Source organism: Diachasmimorpha longicaudata, chromosome 5 (assembly GCF_034640455.1).
Source record: "Diachasmimorpha longicaudata isolate KC_UGA_2023 chromosome 5, iyDiaLong2, whole genome shotgun sequence".
In the NCBI taxonomy this organism is placed as follows: domain Eukaryota; kingdom Metazoa; phylum Arthropoda; class Insecta; order Hymenoptera; family Braconidae; genus Diachasmimorpha; species Diachasmimorpha longicaudata.
The window spans coordinates 3945692-3973033 of record NC_087229.1 but is presented as its reverse complement, the minus strand read 5'-3'; the positions used below and the strand labels follow the sequence as shown (position 1 = coordinate 3973033).

Below are 27342 nucleotides of genomic sequence, written 5' to 3'. Positions count from 1 at the left end.
TCCAAACCCTCTTAACTCCTCGAAATAGGATAATTGCTATTGAAACAAGTGTTTCGTCTTTTGTACCCCCCCCCCCCTCCACACCCCTAATATACAGTTGACGTGATTTAAAGTACACATGGGGGATAAATAGTACAAGGGGAGTGGAATATTGTTGGTAACACCTGTCGCCATGTTTTCTCTCAACCTGAAGAGGGAAGGTGATGGGGGAAAACATGGGACAGGAGAGTAGAACAAGTGAGAAACCAAAGGGGAATACCATCATCCCCCTCCCGACTCTCCACAACCACTTTGCGAGTTTGCAGGCGTGCGTTAACGACGCACGATGCCCTCCAGGCAGTTTAAGGGGAGGAGGGGGCGGGTGAGAGAGGGGAAAAAGAACCCAAGAACCCCATGTATTTGCCAGTGGATAATGCCACCACCTGTTGCTGGCGCTGAGTGACGAGCAACTTCTCTCCCTTTCTCTCTCTTGAATTCATGGGGACGATTATGATCGTTAGGGGCGCGGTAATGCGAACGCTTTTTTGTTGGGGGAGTTTTTTCGCACGCGATGATTACCTTTTCCATAATTGCCATTTTTTTTTTTTTGTTGATTGTTAGTGAAGGAAATGTTTGTCTTGATGGACGAATTACCCGATAGCTTAATAAATATCAGCGAGGGAGAAACGAAATTTATACCCCGATCATGTCAATGGTCTAGTGATGTGGGGGTTGAGCATTTAAATCCCCTGGAGGGGAAAAAAAATACCGTTTAATTTTCTCGAAAATATATTGATAAGTTGATTTCTATCAGTGGTAACTTGAGGGAACATCAGGACTTGATGATTTGTGCTAAAATTTTTTTATCCAGAACAAGAGAAAATTGTTTGAAAATCAACATAAATAAATAATAAGGCAGTGAGTGCGTCCCTGGGCATGTCCTGGTGTGGACCGGTTCAAAAATACCTCAGATGCCCGAGCAATACAAGAGACAAGGGAGCACAAGCGTAAAAGAGAAACGGGGATAACTGTGTGTACCAGAAAGAGAGCGAGACAGAGTGAGATGGCGGAGGAGGAGAGAGGGAGGGCAGCCCCGACAGACGAAAAAGATCTCATAAATGTGTGCGAGTTAGCCTCTAAAATTCACGTGTGCGTGAATATCGGCTGTTGGTGGGTGTACGCGTCTTTATTATACGAATCGAACGTGGTAAAGGCCCAACAGAGAACCCCTTGCCGAGTATAACAACCCGCCTTTCACACGTGACCAAGTAAATCCTCAAGCTGGTACTGGACCCGTATTTTCTCTCTTTTGACTACTCCCTCGTACCACGCAATTATTCGTCTCGTCGTTTAACCTCGGTGACAGTTGTGTCACGCAAACGGGTGACGAATTGTGTCAATTCATCTTGGGGATTAAAACATTCGAGGGGTCAATTTATGAATTTTTATTGTTTTCGAATATATATATATTTGTTTTCTTTGTGTACCGGATGTGACCGATTTTGTGAATTATCATGCGCTGAGAAAGATTTAGTCAAAATTACTGGAAGATAATTAAGTTGTCAGTTACGAGGGAAATAATATTGTTTATCAGCTCATTTCGAATAATCAATTGACCAATAATTTTACGCAAACCATTGGAACAAGACACCGTAATGGTGGAGACAGAATAATAGGATTTTTCTCGAATGGGGTGAAATAATGACGCCACGGATGGAAAAAATGAAGCGATATTTTTCAATACGTTTCATCGGGAGAAAAAAAAATGTAAAATATACCGAACAAAGAAAATTCCCCTGGAATACACGCGTCAGCGCCATTAGACTTCGCCGGAGATGGTGTCCAATAAAAGCAAGTGTGAGGCACACCGTAAACTCGCAGGATTCCTTGTTATGCGTAGTCTTCTCAGTGCCACGTGAATAAGCCTGAAAATCGTGAATAGCCGGACTCGAAAAGGACAGAATGAAAAAATAAAAAAATAAAAAATAAATAAAAATAAAAATATAGCGAGTGAGTGTGACTTTACTTTGATTTCGGCTCCTCTCATTCATGTCAATTCTCACCGGTGTGAGGGAGAGGCAGATGAAATAATGAAAATAAAAAACGGGAATGAATAAAAAGGCGCTAAAAAGCCGCACTTATAAAATCGTACTCACGCCTTTATTGGCACCGTCCTGGCAAATTATGTGTACATTCCCAAGCTTGAAAACCTGTTTCTGGATGTATAATTGGAACGTCCTCATCCTCATCCCTTCGCCCTCCCCTTTTTCCTGTGAGTACTGCTGTCCACTAATTTTCCGGATTCCATTTGAATACTCGATTGGGTGTTTTCAGAGTGGATTTCATTTTCCGGTCGATAAGCACAGCTTTACGACTGAGTGAGTACGAGAATAATTGAGTGAACGATACTTGGGGTGAAGGTACTCACGAGACACTTTTGAAAAACCCTTCAAAAGTAGAATTGATTTTTTTTTCCCAGATGACACCGAGTTTCCTGCTTTTAACTTTGATGAATTTGTTCATTGCACTGAGAGAAATGTTGTGTGAAAATTACGACCCTCAAGTTTGCTCATCGATTACAAAAATGATTAGAAGAATTTAAGAGTCGGTATCGCCACTTTTTTCAAGAAAATTCAGATAAAAATTATGGAACCCTCCGAAGATATTTCGGAAATTTTTTTTCACCCAGTTCTGACCCCAAATTACGAAAAATTATGCATTTTTCTTGAATATTCTCTTCCGTATGGAAATTATCGAGAGAATGATTGAGTTCAGCCGCAAATGTCATCCGATTTTTTTTTAGAAAATTTAATTTCCAATAAGAGTTGGTAATTACTTTTCTTCTTGAATACTCTGATTCCATCAACTCCAATAATTAAATGTCCCTTGCATCTTCAATTACCCGTCCTCACATTGAAACAGATCATCGCGTCACCCCAACACCTCATCCCCAATAATAAATCCCGCGAGGTATGTCCGAACAAAATGTTGGCGAGTTTGAAAAACTCCAGCTGACGCAACAGCAAAAAATGGAGAAATTAGTCTCGTGCGTTCGCTGGTAATTTTTCACCAAAATTTTTTTCATCTCATTCCAAATGATTTCGGGGCTTATCACCGGGGGAATAAAAACGAATCGAGGTGGAGAGAAAATTAATAGACACCCCGTGGTGGTCAGCTTCATCGAGAGCTTTGACCGACGATTGATGGCCGCCATATTTGCTTGATGCGTTGCGGGAGGTGTTGGCGGTCTTTACTCGCGAGTTACAACGGTTACCTGAGTAACTTTTTCTCGTCTCGCGTTTACTCCAGCCCTCACTGCGGGCTGTCAACGGGCGACGATAATTGTTTGACTCCCCGGGGCCATATGTTGACGGAGAAAATTATGATATTTGTAATGAGATTTAATGGTCAATATTTATTTGAGATATTGACGGTATGAAAGACAGTTCTTACTTGTTGAAACATTCCTTATTTTTGTTTTATACTCCAAATAAATTTACTTTGAAGGGAAAAAAAAAATTTGAATGAGAAAAGTGCATAACTTATATTTGATTTTTTAGTGGTATAAAATAAGAGTTGGGAATGATTTTTAATTAATGAATTGCATGATATCAATGAACCCGAGTGGACAGTGGTCTCATTGACCACCAGAATATCTTGACTCGCTTTCACGAGGCATTCCCATCAATCCGACTACAGGGATAATGTTCATTGATAGCAGAGGCATCGAATGCTACTGATCGCACCCCAGACAGAAACAATAACCACAGCGTAACGACTGAAAGTGTTACTTTACAATTTTTCCATTCATTGAAATTCAATTCATTCATGAACAGTCGATGCTTCCAAAAATTTCCGACACACAATAATTACTCGACCCCAAATCGCCAATTGTTGACAATTTCAATGGCCGATATCTCACCAACCGTTGATGTTACAAGAAAAAGTCATAAGACATTTTTTGTAGATAAATGAATTACCTATCAAAAGTATCCCGGAAATTTCCTTCTAAAACCACTTCCTCCCAACATATCCGCAAAACTAACATCGCAACCCCCGTAATTGACCGAAAAAGCAATTAAAAGAATTCCCATTTTAAATAATCATCAGTTAAATTATGCAAACGTCTTTTGTCCCTCACTGACGAAACTGATGAAAGCCGCACAGTGGTTTACACATTGACAAATGGTCGTTCGACTCGTTCCGAAAGACATCAAAAAGCCAGAGAAAAATAAAGCAATAAAAAAAATGAACGATAAAGGGTGAAAAGAATCTCAGGGTTTTGAAAAGAGAGGCTTATTCCGACGGAACCAGTGCGGATGACCACCGAAAAATCTCCGTAGGCAGTAGTCGTCATCCTTTCTCTCGCCTCGTACATTTTTTTTTTTCTAGAGAACTCTCTGGATCTCTCGTGTGCCGCGACCGTTTAATCCTGATTAATGCCCTCGGATGCTCGCATTAATCCTAATGCCGCAGAAGCCACGCCTGGGAGACCTACTCACGTTTTATATATATGTGATGGGAAGATCCCGCGAGAGATATTACCATGTAAAAATATAAATCAACGTATGTTTTATAATTATTTGGTGAGGGTGGCGGAGGGAGGACGAATAAAGGGTGATTAATTGTATTTACTTTTGATTCTCGGGGGTTCGGTAGATATTTAATTAATATGTCGAGAAAAAATTACGGATGTCAAGTCAATGGTGCACAATATTGTGATAATTGTGTCATTGACTTGATTGATTTTTTAATTTTATTATTTCAAAGGGAGAGTCAATGAATATTTTATAGAGAAAAATACTCGATAAAAATTATGTCGGTTGTGCTGTCCTCTTGTAGCCCCTATTTTTGAGTTTAAAAAATGTAGGAAACACTAACACTAACAGTAACCAACCCCGCATAACGACGAATCACAATTCCGGAAAAAAAGCGTCCAGAAAACGCGGCAAAAAGTGGAAAATAAAAGTAAAAATAGAAAAAAAAATTTCTGGAGGAAGGAGTGGAGTTTTGCCTGTGGGGCAAGCATCTGGCCGTAATTACTAAATTATCCTTGAACGGCGGCATCCACTCGTGGCTTGAAAATACCATGCGGTAGATCTTATCCCTCCGCGAGAGATTTCCACTAGGTTTATACTGCACATATAACCCCCTGCATCAAGTACTTGAGGACGACATAGCAAAAACGATCATTGTCCACTTAAATACACGGATGTTATGAGTGTGTGCTGGGGAACTCGTGGATGGCTCATATTCGCATTGAGAACAATTTTCTAGAACTCGGGAGGCATTCCATTCTCATTTCATTCTCCAATAAAAAATTGACTTAGGGACATAGAATATTTTTAATGAGTTGAGTTTTAAAAATTGGGGCCATTTACATTGTCAGCAAAAAAGAAAGAGTCATTAGGCTCCACAATTTCACGAGATATTGATTTGTTTTTCAGAATAGAAAAAATGCGATTATTTTGGGGCATAAAATATTTAACCTCATAAATTATCAGATAATAATTAGCTCTTTAAGCGAAAGAAAAATAATTACTGCTGGATAAAAAGATGAATAAATTCAATTATATTATAATTTCCCAATTCATTGAAAATTAATTTCACCCTGATCTCCAGAACAGCTCGATTAAAATGGGGGTAAAAAATGGTCTTCGCGAAATCCGCCATTTTCTCCCGAAAAAATATTTCCCCCGTGGCCGAGCGAAAAGTCTGGAATTCCAAATGCCCCATCTCCTGGAATTCACCTCTCGAGGTCAAAATCGATGTGCACGAGTTGGAATGAAATATGAGGGGTTGGAAAAGGCCCTATCTTCCTCCCCCCTTATTTGATTTTTTATTTGCAAAATCCATTGGCAGAGGGTTTCACGAATGTGCACGATGGGAGTGAACACGATGGAGGCGGCGGGTTGAGAGCAAAACCCATAGCCATTGCCGAAGAGAGGAGGAGAAATAAAGGGGGGAAAAAAGAATAGATAAAAGTAAGGAGGTAAGGGAAGAGAGAAGTAAGAAGAGAGGGCTCGAGTCGCTGTCCGACTGGGTGATGCATGGTCGTGCAGAGACTCGGCACGCTCGTGCTGCTACCTTCTCTCAGCTTGCAAACTTCATCGTCTCGGGCCATACCGCGACCTCTCGGCTTTGGCCAGACGCTTTCGTTCGGGGTCAATTCATGGTGAAGAGGTCTTTAAAAATTTACGGATTATGTGGATGAATGAGGATTTATCAGTAAGAGTGAATATTTTCACGTTTTTTTTTTCTTCATTTCATCATTCTGTTAAATAATCCCAACTTATTTAATTTTCCCCAATTTTACATTCACCTGTTCAGCTAATTTATTTTAATTTATTTTAACTCTGCTGCCTGATGAATAAAGATTTTATTTCTCATTTCCATGAACAAAACAAATTTTAACGGATAAAGGAAATTGGGGTGAAATTGCGCCGGAAATGTCCGCACGCGCGCAAAGCCACTTAACCACTTTGTTAAATTAATTTTTATGTGTTAATTAAATATTAAAAAATGGACTGTTTATGAATATTCTAAATCCGTAAATCTTCTCCCCTTCAAGGATATTTTTAAAGTAATCAAAATGTATCCATTTTTCTCAATTTTTCATCAATTTGTTTAAGTGATTTATATCTCCTGCTGAGCAATTCACGCGCCTTTCTCGCGTATGTCACACGCAATAATGACCAGCAATTGTGAGAATTACTCTGAAGTACGCGTATCCACACGACAATGTTAAATCATCAAAATCAAATGAAAATAACCAGAAATCAAAATTTTTGGAAAAAAGTGAAATCCTATGCAAACAGGATATTTTTCCAAGAATTCCGAGCGAGTCGGGTTCGCTCAAGGAAAAAATATAGATCAAATGAGTGGCGTAATAGGATATGTAGTAGCCAAATATGCTTCCAGGAAAAAATTCCGGGTTTTGAAACGTGCCAGCCATGTGGCACAAGGAGGTCCCCTGATTGTCTCTCGGACACTTGAAGTCTTGACTTTTCGATTGCCAGATTTAAACTGCCAGGCGTCTGAGGGATTGCGAGGCCGACTGAATACACAGAATGTATCAGTCAATTTCTTCATTCCACATTTTATAGCAAAGAATAATCTTTACGATTTTTATCAAATAAACGCGGACACTGACTTCTCATCTCATTAGCGCATGCACCCGAGAAAAAAATGTTAGAAATAGTTCGTGAGCGTGAAAATATCATTGGCCAATCAAGATTAAGGATTGAGCTGTTCCGTAAAAACTAGATTAAACTCCTAGGTTTAATATTGACAATAAATAGGAGAAAAAAAAGACTGTCAATTTGAAAGTGATGGCCGAATGCTGGATCCAAATGAATTGATAAAAGTGGGAAGGATTTTGGGACGGTAAATTCTCAAATAAATAATCCTTTATCCCTAAATTGATCTTAACGAAGTAAGACACATTCATCGGGTTACTTGGCTGAATAAATCGGGTGTGGCCACTGTTTCAATGCACGTTTTGATATCATAGCGTTGTGAGACTTGTCCAAACAAAGTGAAGGTGACAGTTGTTATGGCGTATGGAATGTAACCTATTAAACTGAGACACATTTCACGCGAGGTAACTGTCACCAGTCAAAACTGTTGCTAAATTTTTGGACTGAAACTATTCTCGTCATTTATATTTCAATTTAAACTTGAAAAATTCCTCAATCAATTGTCTGGACGAAAAAAGTCATTAAAATGTCTTGACTATTATCAAAAAAACGTTTCAAATTTATCAAGAATTTTAACCACATTTTTTTTCCACCGAAATAGCGTAAAGATAACCACTTTATTGGCGAGAGAAGCCACTGCTCGTAAAACCGTTGGGCTTAATAGCACAAGGACACTTGGAAAGTTGATTCACTGTCAGCGTTAATGATGCGTAATGACAAGCCCCTTTTCTTTTAGTTGTATATCGCGGTGCAGTGGACAGTTCAGGTGTTATTTGCACAATTTTTCTGGTGGGATTCGAGGTCGGGGTGATGTACTGGAACATTTTCAATGGCTTCCCTTCCACAGGAATAATAAATATAACGTTATATTGAACTAATTCTGAGAAGATTGAATTTCTCAGAGTAAAATTGATATAGAATTATTGCTGGGGTCATGATTCATTAGTCACGCTAGCTGTCCTATTTAACATTTTTTGAGGCAATTCCCGAAAGACATTTTTGCTGAAAATTCAATTTTCCATAACAATATTCAGTTAACGCTTTGAGTACTATCACAGCATTTCCGGAGTTCGTTTTCTCTGCGAAAATTTCCAGGACAAAATAGCTCCGTAAACAATTTCCTGTTAACGCCTTTCCCATAGAAATTAAATATTTATTTATTATCCCTTCAGGCACTTCATTACTTTCTATCGAAAGTGTTTGTTAATGTTTTGGTTCATAACTACCGACTGGCAAATACAACTTTTTTTGAGTCATTCAGTGTAATCGATCGTCGAATATTTACAAAATTGCACACTCACATTCGGGAAATTAATTCTCGGGAAGGTTTTGTTATAAAAAAAATTTTTTCCGGGAAAATTTTCACGAGGAAATGAACTCCAGTCACCCACCACCGGCAGTCAAACTAATTGACAAAAAATATTCGGGATTTCCTGCTAAATCCTTTCATCCCTTTTGCGCCAAGAATTTTCATCAAAAAATTTCCTAGACTAGATGCCAACGAAAAAATTTAATGAGAGTTGGGCCCCACGTACAGACTCGCGTATTCTGGGCTGCTTCCCGGACCGTTGGGCGTGTATCCGATTATCTCTTGGTAACTCAATCTTTCCACTTCGAACCGCGCCCCAAACCCTTCACTCCACCATTCTCCTCCCCTCAGTAAACCTCCTCCCCACCCTTCGTCCCATCCTCATCCAACGGAATAAAAATCCTACTGATTTGTTCTCAGTTAATGGTGACGAAGAACTAATTAGTGATAGTTCACTGAAGAAGAAAAATTTTGCAGAAGAGTTCTGACTATTGTGTCCCATAATAAAAAAAACCTCTTGACCTTTCAAGAATTTTTACGATCACCTCGAAAGAAATATTTTTTTTCTGTCAGTATAAGAAAGGAGAATTATTACATTTTCTTCAGACTTGGCTTCAACAATTACCATTCCTTTATTCATATTTCATAAAATAGAATTCAGCGCTGCTCTTCAGCTCTGTTCACTGAGTTTTCATGAAGAATTGACGGACAACAATTGTTCCCATAAGAACAGCCTAACGATCTCTATTCGCCCAGGACACCCTATCGTTACAGTTAACATTATCGTTCCGAGATATTTTTCATTCGATTTTGAATGAAAAATCTCCATTGATAGACATCTTTCAAAAAATGAAATGGTTAATAACCACAAAAGAATATCGCACAACGTAATCTCCTCAGTTACACCCTCTGTACATCCTTCTTTTTATTATTAACAAACTCCACAAAACCTCGTGTATCCCTTTATGAATGCGTAGAATTTATCAATGGACGGCGGCAGGCCGATGATAAATCGCGAGGTGGATCGTATCACCAGAGAACCAACGACTGTATGTGCCCTACCACCGCTGCATAATGAAACCTACGACTCGATATGTTTCTGTACCTCAAGACCTCTTTCCTCAACTTATTTTTTTTCTTATTCCAGCACGTATGTATGAAGATGAGAGAACCGATGATACAATATAAAAGAAAATAAAAATAAATTAAAAGGGCCTGCGCAGTAGCCCTTTGCGATCCATATCAGCGATAAACACGGACATTAAATATCTCAAGTAGAGAATTCCCTTTTTTTTTTCAAGTTCATTGTGAGAGGGGGCATCCGCTTCATGTGGTAAATCGGAGATAATCAATTTTCTACAGTTTGAATCCAAATAATTGATTGCGGAATTGAATTATCTTGAGTCAATGCACGGAAGCGCCGAAGGTTTTTCGTGGTGATTTCGGTCTAGAAGTCCCTTAAAAATTGTGGAAATTTATTTGCCGAAGATCAAAATTAGGGGAAAAAGTCGCGGATGAAATGAGAGATTTTTGTATTTCGACTTTTCAGTGGAATTTGCCAATCAGCACGAAAAAAACGATCGCTTAACCCATATTTAATTCAGTTATTTGGCTAAGACAATTGAAAAATCATCTCCTGTCACAATTGAATGAAAAGGCTATTAATCAATCAGTGACTTCATTGGAAAGGTTTAACAGAGGGCCCCAAGTTCAATGACTCATTTTACATCTCTCGTGCTCTCACCCGTACCATTGCGCGAATTAAAAACCGCCCAATGTACCCGCATAAGTCACGAAATCATGAAACGATTGATTAAAATTGATATAAAAAAAATGAATTCCTCCACTTGAACGATCCCCACTCACACGTGTTTCTGTTCTTCCTCTTGAAGCAAATGTTCTCAAAATAGCTGCCGCGAAAAATATCCCAGTCGATGTTGAATAAATAGAGTAAAATAAAGAGAATCGGTTGGATTTCTGCCGTCGCTGGAGCGATGGAGAAAGCGACAGCGACAGTGCGATCATTTGCTAAATTTTTTTTCCTTCAGTTTTCGAAGGCGCCGGGTGAATTTTCCACACGAGTATAAATCTCGGGGGGGAAGCATTCGGTAGCCGTCGGTAATAACTTGAGGAAACTTTACGAGTTGGAGGTTAAATCGCGAACGGGCAGGGGCTGAAGTTAAGCTCGTGCTTCTTCAAACGTCTCAGTGAATTAGGTTTGAGTTGTATGAGAGCAAGGGGAGAGGGATTTACAGAGGGTGAAGACGTGTTTACGGCAGTTGATAGTCTCCACATGTTTTGTTATGGTTTTCAATTTTTCGGATTGATCTAATGAGTTTTTTTGGGTCCCCCCCCAGATCATGATTAACATCAAAATTAGAGAGATTGAAATCAAAGAGGTGCGTGAAGAATATATTGACGTTTGTCACCATTTGTTATGTTTTTTTATAGTCGAATAGAATTTTTCTCCGCTTGCCCTTTCCCCTTGTCACCTGATACTTCTAACGTCGATCAATCGATTTGATCCCCGATTTTTGGGATCATCTCCCTCGAAATATCTCTGTCATGCAACGTTGGAAATTCTGATGACTTCCGGGGTCAATCTCTCAACCTCACCTTTTCTTCTCGTACTTCGAGTCTTTCACGAACACAACAATTCATCAGAAATTACCCGAACCTTTGTTAATGGGGTTGTTTTGGACGTTCGGGGAAAATTACCATATGCTTCAGTACAATTAGCCTACCGTTCAGTAAAGTTTATCTACCCATTGGGGAAGAATTGCGCAACAGCCAGGTAATGTTTACCGAACCCGGGTGATTTTCCAGGAACTGCCAGAAGACAGAACTGTTATCAAACGATTCGACAACTTGCGCTGAATTTTTTTCTCCCTGTGGCATTTCGCTTGCCATATCACCAGTTTCTTCACATTTTAGCATACATTGGACAGAGATTGACCCATTCCATCCTTAATATTTGTCATGCCAAGTTGAAATCAGGGATAATATTTCGTAATTGTAATTCTCCACTTTCTCAACCCTTTTACTATCGCTTAATCGACTTTATCCCCCATTTTGGAGGTCATGCTACTAATACCGACGACAGTCGGAGAATCTCATAAAAACATCGTTCGTACATCAATGAAAATGTTGACTTACGGATGAGGTGGTGGTGCATGAAAAACTACAGCAGCAGCGGCAGCAGCAGCAGCATGATGTTCCCAAGCAGCGGCCACAGCTGGATGGGGAGGTGCAGGCGGTCCATGATGTGGATGAAAAGGTGGCGGGGGCGGCCCATGATGTGGATGAGGGTGAAAGGCAGCGTGAAATGCCGAGTGGGGATGGTGTGGCGGTGGTGGCGGTAAAAGTGAGAATGCCTCCTGATGGTAGGCCACCTCCTTCTCCGGCATTATTGTCACACTTTTAAATAAATAAACACAATAACAAAAGTCCTTCACAGCTACTTAGTCTCAACATTATCCACACTCGATAGAGTCTCTCATCACTGAGTGTTGGATTTTTTTTTTAGGTCAAAACACTCAACTCTTAACAACAAAAATCACCGGTACTTTTTCCTTTATCCACGAGCAATCGTCACTTCACTTTTATTTATGTTCATTATTTAATAGGGAATTATACTTGGCACTTGACACTGGGCGAGGATTGGGGGGATAACCTGTAAAAAATGAAGAAAAAAAAATTGTGGATAAAAATATTGAGGGTCGAGCACCGAGACGACGATTTGTGGTGTTTATCCTCTGACGAGTATGGCGGTACTGAGTGGAATGAAATGGAGAGAGGGGTTGCACAGTGGAAGCAAAGCAAAGTGTGCATTCCCCCCCACGAAATTGAGAATTGAAACTGTGGGCGTGCGACGGAGACGCTGTTCATGGCGGTACTGAGGAGGGAAAAACTCTCGGAAATTAGAGAGAGATGGTGAAATTGAGTAGTTGGAGTGGGGAGAACGGTTGTAGTGGGGGAGAGGGATGGATATGGTGGGGCGATCCTGAAGAGAGGTGAAGGGAGATGGAGATGTGGAGACAAAGAGGGAAGAGAACGCGTGTCAGCTCGACAACTCAACTAGCACCCGTTTTGAATTGTTCACTGGGCTTTCTGTACGGGTTTTACGGATTTATTTTCATGGGTTACGACTCTTTGAAAATTATTACATTCTTTCGGCCGGTCCTGGTGGCATTCTTTAGATTAGAATTTTCTTGTCATTATTATTATTTTATAAATTAGTGGGGAAGATTTTTTTAGTCATTTGGTGGCCGGCCGTTGGAAAGCAGCTTTTGGGCTTTGTATTTTTTTTTTTCTTCATAAAAAATTAGAAGATATCGACAATAACTCTTTAAATTAAATGTATGGGGGATAATAATAATGAGAAAAACGATAAATCAAACTGCGGCGGGGAATTCCTGGTAATTCGAGCTAACGATGAAGTGAAAATGATGAAAACCGGAGGGAGTGAACCACTGAATAGAGACTTCCGGCCAAGAGCCATGCGGGACAATCTCGCTCTCTCCCCCCCCCCCCCCGGAAATTCTTAGGTTACTTTTTCTATTATTGACGACACACTGGGGGTTGTAGCACATTTAAAAGACCCATTTTCTGACCTCTGTCAGCGCATCCCACACCCCGAGGGCTTTCATTTCGCTGTTACACGAGTATCCACAATATCTCAACATGTGTAACACCCATGATGGGGACGTGTTAAACATGACCTTCCGCTGGGACAAATGTTTTCATAATAAAGTGAAACTATCGAATTACAGCGATGAATATTACTGGGGATGTTCACGACATTTCAACGATCAATTCTACTAAGCAACGCCACGACTTTCTGTACTAGATTGAAAATCGAAATTTTTATCAATCAACTGACCAAATCGTGACTAAAAAAATCCGCTCATACACGTGTTTTCAATCTCCATAAACAATTCTCGAGTCCAATTAACTAAAAAATCCCTTATAAATGCCAACAAATTTACGACAAAAGCCGGGGCAATTCGCCTCAAAATAAATATAAACGTGTTTCCCCTACCTTTGTCTCATCAGAAAAAAAATGAAGACATCTCACACGCGCCCTGGCATCAGACCCCGACCGGGTCCCAATAATGACGGTTTGGGAATAACCGGGACACGATGCATAGAGTCATTAACTAGAAACCCTTGGAGATCTTCGCCACACCCCCCTCCCATCAAAATACATCCATCCATTTTCATCGACCTCTGTCGCGTCTAGTGTTTCTCACTTTCGGCATCTCTGGTAAACACCCGACGCTCACTATTTTGTTGATTTTCGTGGGGCCTCACTCCACAAGCTGCCCTCCCTCCCTTCGTCCACCGCCACCACCACCCGGCGAAATGGACCTAATTACCCTTGAACGAGACTAACCTAAAAATCAAAGAAGGACAGAACATCAAAATAAGATATAAACAACTGAATATAACCACACAATCGTGTGGAATAGCGGTGGCAAAGAGTGAGAGGGATGTGCAAAACGACCAGAGAGATTCGGAGGTCTTAGAATGGCGTCCATTTAGCGCAGGCACACACACCGGATGTTTCCTTCTAAATGGACCGCGCCCTAATTGGACGGCATCGCGAGACCTTTCGCTCGACGACGAGGGCGACGATCGCATCTCCTTTATTTTCTCTCTCTCTCTCTAACATATTTTTTTTTTACCTCTTCATTTTTATTTTATTTTTTTTTTTCATGTACGGAACTGGTTCTCAGTTGTACCACGACACTGGACTTATCGAGTGAGTTAAAAATTTTTGTTTAAAAAAAAAAAATGGCGGGAAGATGAGTCGCCGGTGATGGACAATTCTTGGGGGCCCAATCGATGGACGCAAATTGCGAGCGCGACAAAAAGTGGTCAGTCCCATCCACTTGTGTAATTCCGCTTGTCAAATGAGAAAAGAAGGACGTCCACCAACCCCATCACATGATCATGTATGTGTCCGTGTTCGTGTGTGTGGCAAGAGGGGGGGTGGGGGGCAACACGAATAGAAATTGTTGAGTGGACAAACGCGGCAACATCGCGCTTGTTACACGACCAGTCAACCCAACCGGATGTTTGTGTGAGAGAGTTGAGGTTATGTTTGATAGTGTGCAAGTTGAGCCGATAAAAGGCGAAATACCAGGGCCCACTTTGAGGATCGATGACATCAATATTGTGGGACAAGATGTCTCACTCAGGCTGGGTCTGATTGGAGGGGGAGTGGAGCAGAGAGGAGAGAACACAAATTATTGAGAATTAATCTGAAGAAGACATTTTGGTTGTTTTTTTTTTTGGTGATCGTAAAATAAAGGAGCTAATTAACTCGCCTACACTGAGATACCTCCTCGCACCTATCCAGTTTTCATGGTAATAAAGTAGTTGATTCGACACTTTGTGGGGATACAAATATTTTATATTCATCAGGTGGAATTATAATTTCGTGGTGGCAATCTGTGAAACGAGGAGAACGGGGTATTCTTCTCATCTCCTTGTGCTTTCTGTTCTATTTGGACGAAAGGGGTGGGGATAGGACTTCCCGAGCCAATGATGTTGCAGGGGGGGCCCTTGTGCAAAGTCTTATAAAGTGGGGATGGGAAGAGGGGGTAAGGCCCCTGTACCCACTACCCTTCAGATGCCTCCCCCCCGCCCCGCGGTAAAATGTCATTGGTAATCATTTTAATTCAATTTCTCCCAATTTTAACCTAAAAAAATTGTGCAAAGCTACCGAAAATTTTGGTCTCGGTAAAGAAAAAAAAAATGAAATAAAAAAAAAAAAATCGCCGACTCGTGAAACCCGAGGCGTGGTTCGTTCCCAGAAAGTCGGTGCTTCAGAGGGGCCCACAATATATATACACGCATATAGCTGTTGGGACCCGGAGGGGTGGCACGAACAACATTTTCTCATCGCCCCCCGCAGTCCATGCTCATTAACTGTTCTCTCATCTCTCTCTTTCTCTCACTACATCTCCTTTTTGCCTTATTTTTTTCGTCTACCAAAAAGCCGCTGGCCATTGGCGTGACAGCCACCTTACTCCTGCCCTCCCGCCCCTCTTGGGGCCCAAGTGAACATCCGCGGCCTCATCGTCAACATCCCAACGGCTCTCATCAGGTAGGAAAGACAGCCGCGCCTGAGCCGACACGCAGGGCGCTATGAGGCCCCCGAGAGAAGTGTACAAGCCGCGTTTTTGGCCTTAGGGAAAGGATCCAAAAGTGAAAGATCCAGCCGAGACATTCCATCCTTATTCCTCCGCATCATCTTCCCCACCCCACCGCCGGCCATTCTTCAGACTGACGAGATAATTTGTTCCTCGTTTTCTCGGATTTTATTTTTATCTTCTCTTTTTTTTTTTTTTTTAGATAGGACCCCGGTGTCGGGCCCACAAAAGTTGAGAGAACTAGGCGATACCCTGAGAGGCAATATTTATGTATTTTTTTTTTCCCGAGAGACACTAACATTTTATTTGTGAAACAGCTTCTTTCTGATACAAAACGTGGGAAAAAAGAAAGCACCGAATTGGGGTTAACACTTTGTGGATTGAGATAATACTGACGTAATGACGACGTGGTTTATACGCCACACGTCAAACGAGAAGACGTCGGGTGTCTCGTTAATCGTGAGGTCTGAGGGAGACACGCCTTCCCACTCATCGCACGTAAAGCGAATAACTTAATACATGTTAGTTGAAGAGAGTGAGAGAGAGAGGGGGTTATGTGAGTGATGCTCATCGACAGTGAAAATTATCTCTGGTTGATGGTTTCGTCCAATTAAAAATAAAAAATCTTGAAACGGTATCTGGCGGTTCCCCATGAGTTTTTTTTTCTTTTATTAAATTGGTAAACAAGCGATTTGGGATTGATGCTGCGGAAAATATCGTCCGGTTAACGATATCGTTAACAGATGGAGTTGTGACGGGGTGGTGTGGGGGAGAGGAAGGTGAGGAATGTCCGTGCGCGCGTCTGAGAACATGCGAGTCGGCAATATAAAAAGGAAATGTGGAGTGAGCTGAGGAGGGGTGGGGTGTGGGGGTAGAAGGGAGTTTGGTTATAAGAGGCGATGGAATAAAGGGGCAGGAGAAGAGGGTGGAGGTGGCGCGAGGCAGACAGGTTGGTCTGTTCGCCACCCGGAGGCGCCCCAAGGTGGCCGAACGCAACCATACACTGCTTGCGAGACCAAAAGAGAGGTTTGAATGAGGGGTGTGAGGGTGTGAGCGAGAGGGAGGTAGCCGAAGAGAAAACATGGTGGCCTCGCCCCCACGCGAAGACCTCCGAAGACGAGAAACAACGAAGACGATCGGGCGTTGTCGGTGGATTTCGCTGATTCTCGTCTCCTGTGTATTTCTCATTCTATCCCTCCACGCGGGAGTGAGATTTTTTTTTTCTCATTTTGTTTTTGCTTTATTGTATCACTGCCTTTTCGTATGGTATACTACACTTCTTTCTGGCTCCCGTCTCCTCGCGCACGCGGACTCACTCGTAACTAATGACTCAATTAATCCAGAGTTTTCAGGGTAGTACTGAGGTGCGGGGGATTGAGGTTAGGGTGTAATTTTTAGATTCGGGGGAATCCCGGAGAAACTACGAACGAGAAAATCGATAGAAATTCGCCCCAATGATTTTTGCGAATACTAACGGCTGATCAGTATTTGAAGTGGTCCGCGAAAATTTGAAATTTTTAGGACTTGAATACTTGGATAAAGCGAGTCTGAGAATAAATGAACATGTAGATGTCCCCAACCCAAGAATGCCGAATTAAACGCCGAGGATTTATGAGAGGATTGAATCGAGTTTCTTAGTGAATTGTTTGGTATTTCCGTGGGACGAGTGAATTTAATTCCTGGGGAGTTTAGACGTTGGGTCCTCTTGTCTAGAGCCGCGCGTGTTCTCCGGGGACCTCTAATCATACCGGGCAGAACCGACAGACTGAAAGGGGATAGAGACATCCTACCACTTGATTGCCGTGTGGTTGTGTGAGTTATGGAGAATGAATTTGGGCGTTAGTGAAAGTTCAATTGAGCGGAATAAAGGGATTATAAATATTTTTCATCTAATTTATAAGAATTCCTCTGTCAAAAATAAATGAGAAAGGAAAAATAAGAGATTATAAAAATTATTGTTCTCTTTCGGTCGAGCGGTTTTAGAAAAAATATATCACAAAATCTGCACGGGAAAAAATTTGGAAAGAGGGGGGCAAAATTTTGCGAAATTCTGGCATCAAGATTAATGTAACAAATTAATGTAGTCAAGTGGGCATTTGTTCCGTAAGCCACCAATAAATTTGTGAAAAATTGAAATTAACCAAAACCGGGAAATTGACTTCGCATTTTTGTCAACCTGCTGGCCCTCGTGCCATTGTCCCTAGAGATTACCTATAATTTCAGGATTTTTCACTAAATTAGTCACGCATCAGTGTCAACTTTCTACGCGAGGATTTTCCCAAAGAGGATTTTTCGAAAACACGACAGGTGAGCGGCGTGAAAAAGCCTTCGCCTCCTCTTCCCCATAATCGCCACCGTGATGCTGTCTTTGTTCCACTGGGAGTTGAAAAGTCGAAATTTCATGCGGTCCCCCTCTCCAGGAAGTTATAAACTTGTAATGGGCTCGTGGCTCCGGGTCACTCGACCCCAGTTTTCACTCTGGGTGACGATCCCTCGCACTGCACTGGACCATTTATCGCCTGTCCGAGGGTCCACGGGGGGTTTTGGAACCGAAAATGAATCTTGTGGATAAAATGGACGAGAGAATGAACAAAAAAATACCCAATTTGAGATGGGAGTTGAAAAATGTAAAATTAGTTGTGAACGTTTCGAGCATTAAGAAACAGTTCTTGAAGATCTCGAATGAAACGACACATCATAATCATTGAGTTTGCCTTCAGAATTGCTTTAAATGAATCAAAAAAATTCAGACCTCAATTAGTCCTCGAATTGAAAAAAAAAACTAAAAATTGTAACAAGCGGTCGTCCTCTATGTAAAACCCAAAAATCCCTAGACGGAAAAAAGCCAAATTGGCCCTGTCGAATTTAAAATTTTTTTTTAAACTACAAAAAACCCCTAAAGGGTAAATTTTTCCCCCTGGGTGACGATGAATTACACGACTACCTGCCGATACCAACTTTTGACTCTTCTGACTTTGGAACTCGACTACATGCAGCAAAAAGGGACGAAATAGCACACGAGAAGACTCCGGGTGCCGGTGTTTCGAGCCCCAGCGTATCTTATCTAAACTTACCATCGGCACGATCCCTCACTGTGGTCTCGGACTCGCTTTTTCTCTTTAGATGACTCTCCAATGCACTCCTGATGCTCAGGCCTGTGCTTCTGCTGCCGCTTGGTACCAGAGTTAAGTTCTTCTTCGTTCTCTCCCTTCCTCTTTTACATTTTTTTTTCACTCACAGCCTTTTGGCTACCCTTCGAGGTGTTGGGAAGTTGTAGTTGGACGGCAAGTATTCTCCAGGTACCCGAGATGTGAGAGATAATTCTGCGGGGTATATATACACACGCGTAAAGACGAATTAGTCACGATGAATACTAGCGCTTTAACGTGACAAAAACATGTCAATAAAAATGAATTTCCTTAATTTTATGGCCATAAACAGGTGAAATACCATAAAATCCAGGAAAAAAGAGGAATTCGTAATTGCACAGTATCACAATTTCTCACTGATTCTCGTTGCATTGATAAAAATTAATGCAATTATGAACGGAAAATGAAAAATTTTTTTTTCCACTGTTTACTCATCAAAATTTTTTTCACGCAAATGATGAAGGCAAAATACTTCAGCAAGTCATCCACAAGTCCTCTTTGTTCCCTGTTTATTCTGCACCTCTTGAGAAGGAAAAGGAAAAAAAAAAGAATAAAGGTAAAATTGATTCATCCCCGGTTCACTCACTGCACGGCTGTTGCAATTTGTTTCTTTTGAGAAATACCCGCCTCTTTTCCCTCCTCACTCCCTCTTTCACCGGGAATCACTTTTATCTGACCTTCCCTGAGCACCGTGGCTAATCGACGAAAAGGTAATGAAAGACTCACCGGTATTTTTATGTCTTAATTAACTCAGTGATTCGACTACAATTAACGTTAATCCTGGTGTGGATAATTCGGCTTGTGAGGGGTGATTTTGAGTAGTTATACTCGATTAGTATTATTTCAACCAGTATTTCTCGGCGCGACGAAAGGTAGCATGTTTTTATTCATCATTTTTTTAATGGTAAATAGGAGAAAAATTATTGAAAAATCCTAGTTCACTTTTTTGCTCGCATTTTCATTGGAATAAATGCCAGGTGCAGCGGTGCTTCGTCCAATTTTCTTCCTCTTCTACTCGAGGCGTGATTAAGATGTTCCTTTTCCATGCATTATAGACGTGCAATTTTAGTATATTCTTGCAGTTACATTAGAATAAAATTGGCTTTTCAATAGATAAATCCAACTGAATGGAAAATTTTTATCTCGACTAAACCCTGACAGAACCTTCAATAAGCCCCAATTAAACCCTGACTAAACTATAATTGAACCTTCATTAAATCACTTATAAGGCTTCAATTTCAAGATCATATGACCTCACATCAACAGGAATAATTTGGTAGCGGAAACGGTAAGACGAGATAAATCGACTTATCCCTGAATCGATTTTTCGAGCACCATTTCCGATTCTAAGAGCCGCAAAATGATATAATAAAACTTTTTCCATCTTCCTTAGAATTCGCGATATTCATCAATAGTTAAAAGTAATTGATCTCGTTTCACCACTTCGCTACTAAATGATTACAGGAAAAAATGGCAAATTACTATTTCTTTCAGTCCCTCTAGTCTAAACAATTCAGTATAATAGTTTCTCCATTAAAACCGAGTTTTCATCACCGCTAAGAAAGCAAATCTATCTCGGAGTTGAAATAAATTCCGAGTTTTTTTCAACTTCGAGGAAACATCTTTAGCGCATGTAAAACATAATGCATGTCCGCCATGCACGTGAATACAAAAATTTTGGAAAAGAGAATAAAGATTCCAAAGACCGATCCTCACGAACGAAAACCTTAAAACATCTATTTCCCCCGGAAATTACAATAATCCCCTTACGATTCATTCGGAAGCCATAAACAACCCTGATTACCATAAAATTAACATGTTTCCAGCGCCTCAGAACGCTGGTAAGCAATTAGTGCTTCAAAAATTTCTCAAAAATCATCAATAAGTGCTAGATTAGCATACCAAAGCCTCCCAGTGTCATCTCCACAAAAGCCTCGATATTTCATCCCCTTTTTGGGGTGAAAACAGGTAAAAAAAAAAGAGAAAATCTCTCTCTGGTTGAAAGCCATAGGGACTCACCGAAAACGGGAGAAGCAATCATCTCGTTTCTTGTAGCGTGGAGGCATCGACAAAGGATCGAAGTGGCGCTAATTACAGCCGAGCACCAACCGTAGTAACCCAACGGCCACTGTAGCGAATCGCTGGTCGAGGTGGTGAGGGTAGGGGGCTGTTTCTGGTGCACATCTTGAGACGAAGGAGATTATCGGATGCTGACTCCATCGGTCTCACAGATTCCTTCTGCTTTTAACGGTTTTCTCGGTTATATAAACACGAGTATAAACACACGTCGGGGTCACAACACCATGAAAATCGATACCTCGGGGGTCTTGATTTCTCGGCAAACGACAGTGACCAGATGATAGCGTGTCGACTCTTATTACCGGTGAGTAAATAAGCATGGAGCTGAGGTGATTGATGCTGAAGAGACACTTGTATATAATTGAATGAATTCATTCAGTCCGAGATAGTGCTGGCTTTTAATTAGCGTTTTTTCCATCGCCTGAAAGCATATTAATCGTGCAAATTTACGTTTTCGATTTTTTATGACACTCTGGTGCATGTGAATGGACAGTGCCAATATTTAATGAATTCATTAATTTTTTCAAATCGATATTGGAGTATGGGGGATATCGTTGGATATTTGTTTTCGGATGACTTGAATCACAGCCGAAATTGTTGATATCAAGATTATTGAATTCTTATGAAAGGATAATGACGATAGATCCCTTGATAGATTTTATTTTTCTGACAATTTACCAGCAGTTTTGAGATTATGTTGTGGTATCAAAGATTATAGTCGCTTAACATCACAGATTTTTATGAATCGCAATGCAGAGCTGATGAAATAATTTTCCCCTGGTCGTTAACCAACAAATTTTTTACAATTCATGAATACCCATCGTGGGAAGGGAAAAATTCAATAAAAATTTCAAGAAAGAAAACCTAAATACAACGTTCCGAAGGAAGTCGTTGTGAGTCATCATGAAATACTGTTAGGTCTTAATTACCGTAATTTTTCAGATTATGTTGTGCTACTAGGAATAAAATTTGAAAAAATTTCTCATAGCCCGCAGCAAAAATGCCGGTGTTGGTACGTACATTTTTCCGAGTGTTAGAATGAACCAATTTCAGCTAGTCCAGTAATTTTTCTGTTATTTTTTCGTTGTGTATGTAACGACCCATTACACCCTTTCGTTCACTCGTAAATTTTTTTTTTTTTTTAAAGAATCCATCGTTCGCCACTCGTTGAGCGGAACATAAGCTGATAAAAAATATGGTTCGTCACATACGCATCGGAGATTTTTCAGCTCGTGTGATTGGTAGCCCTCGGCCTCGCCGCCGGCCTCCAACTTCACACTCACGAAAAACTCGTCGCACTTGTATGAAAATATGTGATTTTCTTTTTTATTCGGCGATGTTAACGGTGCCATAAACTATTTATTGTCCTTTTTTTCTTCATCCGGTGTACTTAGAATTAGAATTCGGATTTAGACTTGATTGATTCAGACACATTGCTTTCACTCTGCAATTATTTTGTGTTATCACTTGTCTATCACACCTCTTATCATTGCATGGAGCCTCTCAACGCGAATCCATTAAAAAATTATTACTAATAACAATAACACACTGATAAAATTTTTTACTCATATTCCGGTAAGAGTTGTGATAATTTCTAACACAGCTAGCATTTCCAAAGAAATTTCGAAAATAAAAATAGCCAGACATTCCCACAATTCCGCTTTATTTCCCACCTCGACACCGGCCCGAAATAACCTGTTTCCCACCAAAAATCGGTTTCTCACTTTGTAACACAAGAATTCGACATTTTTTATCCTTTTTCCCGGAATTTTACCGTTCAGTTGTCCCCGGGTCGTGCGTTCGAATCATTTTTTTTCTCCCCCCGCCGGGGGAGAGATAAATGAAGGCTCGATACACTGTTAGGCAATTACTCTTTGAATTTTAAGTAATAAATTTCGAAATTTTTAACAACCAATCATTCATTGTATCCACTGCGATTATAATATTGCGGTGCGCACGACAATGAAAATGATTGAATAATTTGATCATCCAATGACCAATTCTCGAGAATATAAAATGAAGAAATGACTCGATAACTTCTACCCCTGATTTGATCTTGAATTGACTTCAACTTCAAGATATTGAGAATTCAAATACCACTATCATTTGATTTTTAAGAATTTTTAACAGCCTCGAAGAGAATAATCTCGGGAATTAAACAAAGAATGGAAGTTTTGAGGTTGGGGTCGTTGAACAAGAATTACCTTCAGCAGCTTGGGCTCTTAACGAGCTTTTTTCCGAGTGGTCATCTTCGTCGAGGCTCACGCATGCACTTCTTGTGGCTCTTACTGGCCTCGGTGAAATTGAGGGCTCCCACCTGCGCCACAACAGCTCTCTGTTCTCTCATGATGCTCAAGAATTTCCAAGGAACAAACGTCTTCATTCGCTCGAGCTTTTTCAATTGATCTCTCAATTTTTTTTCCCCTTTATCGTTATTTGTTTGAGTATCCGGGGGATACAAATCTCGAGGGATTTCACGAGGATGAATTCGGTGTGGCTAATCGATCTTTACGCGGTGGTCTGCATTGTCGGTTGGACATCAATGAGCCTCTTTCGTGGAGGGGACCTTTTCAAATGGATAATAAACGTGCTTCGGAGTACGGGGAATCCTAGGGGTGAGAGTATTGCCAAGAGGTGGGGCTGTGCCGCCAAATGTGATGGGTTTATGAACATTTCAGGTACACCTAGAAGAATGGGTTAAAAATTATTTCAGTTTTTTAAAATTATTTCCCGAAAGTTGATGTTGCAAATTAACAAATTTATCTATTTATTTCATATAAAGATACTTTTTCGCTTAGAAGAAGCGTTCTTTCACACTTATTTAATAAATTTATTGATATCAGATAAATCATTTTTCTATCTTCCAAAATCGCAATTTTCACACTTTTGAGGGAGAAAAAAAACGATGATTATAGTAGAAAATAATTGAATGTTTGTCTCGGCCTTCATCATTCTCTAATTATACCCGGGGAATGGTGCCCCCTGTCATAATTTCTCTCGTCATGCTTAAACACATTTGAATAGACGTTGAAACAGTGAAAAAAAAATCGCCACTTTTTTTTCCTTCATAATTTATTAATATTTGAAACGCCGTTGCTTTGAAGATAGCTGTCTAATTTTCATAAAACGATATATCACCCTCAAACCGACAAAAACGACTTACGCATTCCCAATTCTTTTTATTTCATTTTTATTACGTATTTTGTGAATTGTGGATAATCTGAGTTTTTTTTTATTCCCCTGTAACCTGGCAAGAGATTCCGTCTTTTCCACGAAAATTACGTGTCCCTGGGCCGATGTGCAGTCATCCGAGGCCCCCTGACTGCTTCAAGAAGCTTGACTTCTTTAATGAAGACATCTTCGGCGGCGAGAGGAGGCGAAAAGGAACGAGAAGAGAGAAAAAGGAAAAAAAAGAGAAACGTGGAAAGGTACGAATAGCCTTTCGAATGATCCCTGGATATTACAATGGTAGTCCCAGGCACTGGGCATTGTTGGCAGAGTTATAACGTCCGACGACACCCATGGACACGGGATTTCGGCAAATAATAGCGCGGTTGGTTTGAATTCTTTGTCCTCATTTCTTCCACAAAAATCGGTAAAACTAGGAGGGACGTGATCTATGAAGGGCTCTTTAGGTAGATCTGCCTCGCCTTTTTATGGATTTTCTGGTGCAATTTCTAGGGTGAAAATCGTTGAAACATGGAACCAAATCCGTGAAACGAATTTCATGGAATATTTTGAATTTAGTTTGTTGATTTTTCGATGATTCGTTCGTGTATTGCACGATATTTAGCGAAAAGTAAACATAAGTAACAATACTTTCTCTTCTAGCATTTCAACATAAATATTGATCATTAATATTGATAAATGAATGGTTCTTTGAGCATTTTCTATTTTTTAATTTATGACATAAATAGTTAATTTAAGTTTTTTTATTCATCACCAATTGCTAGTAGGTCGTAATTTTGTTTTAACTATCGAGAAACTCGGCTCTGACAATCTTCTGTTTGTTGAGTACTAGTCACAGAATAGGCACAGAATATGTGATTGGCTTCGATGATAATGAAAACTCAATGGTTTTTTGTAAAAAGCATAAAAATGTAAATTGAAAAACAACGAAATCCATCAAAATTTACTCCAGAGCCTTTCGACAAGATATATCAGTCTATCAATTTTGTAATTAACTCAATTAAATTTATTTAGAGGTACTACTTTCTCTTTATACATTTACCATGTTAATTATCCTAATTAAGACTGTTTCAATGTCAATTATAAAATCGTTTTTGAGAATAAATCAGCTAATTCAACTGTTTTTAACGTAGTGGTGTGATTTTCACCCAAGTTTCGCTCCCGAAATTTCTAAATTGGTCATAAAAGGTGGCGACTGATGTACCTTACCAGAAGTTCTCTTTCATCTACCTCAGTATCTCCTTAATCCCCTCCAAACACGGTTTGCCGACCTCACCAAGTTTCTGGACAATTTATTCCCTGACATGTGATACATAAAGCGCCCTAACCTCACGCTCGCATGACTCCAAAGGTACCTGTAAAGCCGTCACAAAGCAGCCACCCACTTACTGTCAGTTCAATGCATCCTCAAACCATCCACTGGGGCATTTTGTGCCCACCTAACTCTGGCATTCATCCCCGAAATAATAAAAATTGGGTGAAAACGCCAACTCGGTATAAAAAATTATTGCGTGAACGTGGAGATCTAAATGGATTGAAAAATTCTCAACAGAACAGAGCTTTTCGACGGCGTTCGCGCGTGTCAATCCTTCCTGGGATTAGCGGCTGATTCTCTGAATGAGAACACATCTTTGAAAACACAAGGTAACCGTCGGGGTGTTCCGAAACACCAGGGGGTTACGCCCTTGGAGACGAGAACAAGAAATTCGAGAGTTGAGGCCAATGATTTTTTTTTCTTGTCAGGGTCAATCCCCATGGAGTTCATTATTTTGCGCAATTTCATGGTAGACAATTTCAATCTCAACTAGTCCCACTCAACCTTAAACGACCGAATTCTCGTCACCAAATTTTTTACAAGACGTCATCACAAGTTTTTTTTCACGATTAACAAACCCTTGAGCATCACACAAAAAATAGTACTCTGCTTTGTTGGTTAGAATCTCCCAATTTCGCATAAAAATCAAAGCCAATGGAATTGGGGCACCAAATAAATTGAATAATCAACATAACTTGAATCATCACTTACGGGATAACCTCAGGTCAACGATTTGTTTCCTACCAGAATCAATCTTCAAGGAGTTCGTTATTTTCCCTGATTTTTTGATACAAAAACTTCAATCTCAACTAATGCCATTTTAACCGCAAATGACGCAGGTGTCGCCATCAAACTCTTTACAAGACGCCATGACATTTTTTCAGGATTCCAGACTCCTCAATGTCCCAACGAAAATGATATTCAATTCTCCATTGTTCGTTGGAGCCCTTCAATTTTTCATAAAACCTAATGCAAATGGAATTGGAGCACGAAATAAATTGAATAATCAACATAATTTCAATCATCACTTACGGTATAGCCTCGAGAAATTATGGAAATAACGATGAATCCGTCCCTGACGTATCACGTTAGCCCAATCGTCGATTCCCTCTTTCTCATACTCGTGTCTCAATCTGGACGCCCTCATCATGTTTTAATTTCACGGTTGGATCTCTCTCCATCCTCGTGGACTGGACCACTTCCCCTACTTTCTCCTTCCCACTCTCGCTCCTAGGGCCCGACTTTGGTGCCGCCTACCAGCCCCCACCTTTCGGGCACTTGGTCTGTGGCCGGGTGCAGAGTGGGAGGAAGGGATGGGTGGAAGGAAGATGGAGTCAACTGCCTGTAGATGGAAGAATGTGAAGAGCATATTCATGGTAAACATGGGCACATAACGCGTGTTGCGAGAGAAATATTCGAGGGGAGTTTAGGGGATTCTTCGATTACTTCTTTAGGCACCTGTGCCTCTAGGATACACAGGAGAGATTGAACGCTGTGGGGTGGAATGGCGAGGGGGGAGGGGGGCAGTTGATTCTGATTTCTTCGGGCAGATGAATGAATAATTCAGGTCCCTTTCCAATTAAAAATCGTGAGGTCGGGCCCCGAGCGATTTTATTCTGGAAAGGGGACTTGATTAACGTGGTGAAAAGCTTCTTTGGGGGGCACAGTATTTTTAGAAGGAGAGATATATTTATTAACTGAGAATGGATAATTTTTATCTTGGTTTAGACTCTTAATCGATGAGTAGGAATTCTAGGGTTTGTTGGAATTGACAATTCTTGATTGAGTCAACTAATGTTTTATGTGATACGTGAAAATTCTGGCGGTTGGTGCCGTCTAGCGGGGGAGAAACTATCGGGATTTCGTCGGCCTTCGGTCGGTCAATAACATCTACTGTATCGGCATTTTTCTGTCGATCATGTACCTACAGGGGCTAAGAACTTTAGAGATACGGCTACGAGCG

General features: G+C 40.6%; 1 protein-coding gene across 4 annotated transcripts in view; it reads right to left on the bottom strand.

Moving 5' to 3' along the window:
* Positions 1–27020, bottom strand: part of LOC135162406 (transcriptional activator cubitus interruptus-like) — a 61756-nt gene extending 34736 nt beyond the window's left edge. The window contains exons 1-6 of one of the 4 annotated variants that reach the window (XM_064120827.1): positions 26412–27020; positions 23080–23559; positions 20816–21296; positions 18722–18970; positions 13529–13882; positions 11644–12160 (exon numbers count right to left, since the gene is read on the bottom strand). In XM_064120827.1, coding sequence (XP_063976897.1) covers positions 11644–11894 — 251 coding nt within the window. In that variant the 5' untranslated portion in view covers positions 11895–12160; positions 13529–13882; positions 18722–18970; ... (1 more) ...; positions 23080–23559; positions 26412–27020. Of the gene's footprint in view, positions 1–11643; positions 12810–13528; positions 13883–18721; positions 18971–20815; positions 21297–23079; positions 23560–26090; positions 26217–26411 lie in introns of those variants that run through there. The other 3 variants (XM_064120829.1, XM_064120828.1, XM_064120826.1) reach the window with 3 other exon arrangements.
* Positions 27021–27342: the final 322 nt, after the last annotated feature.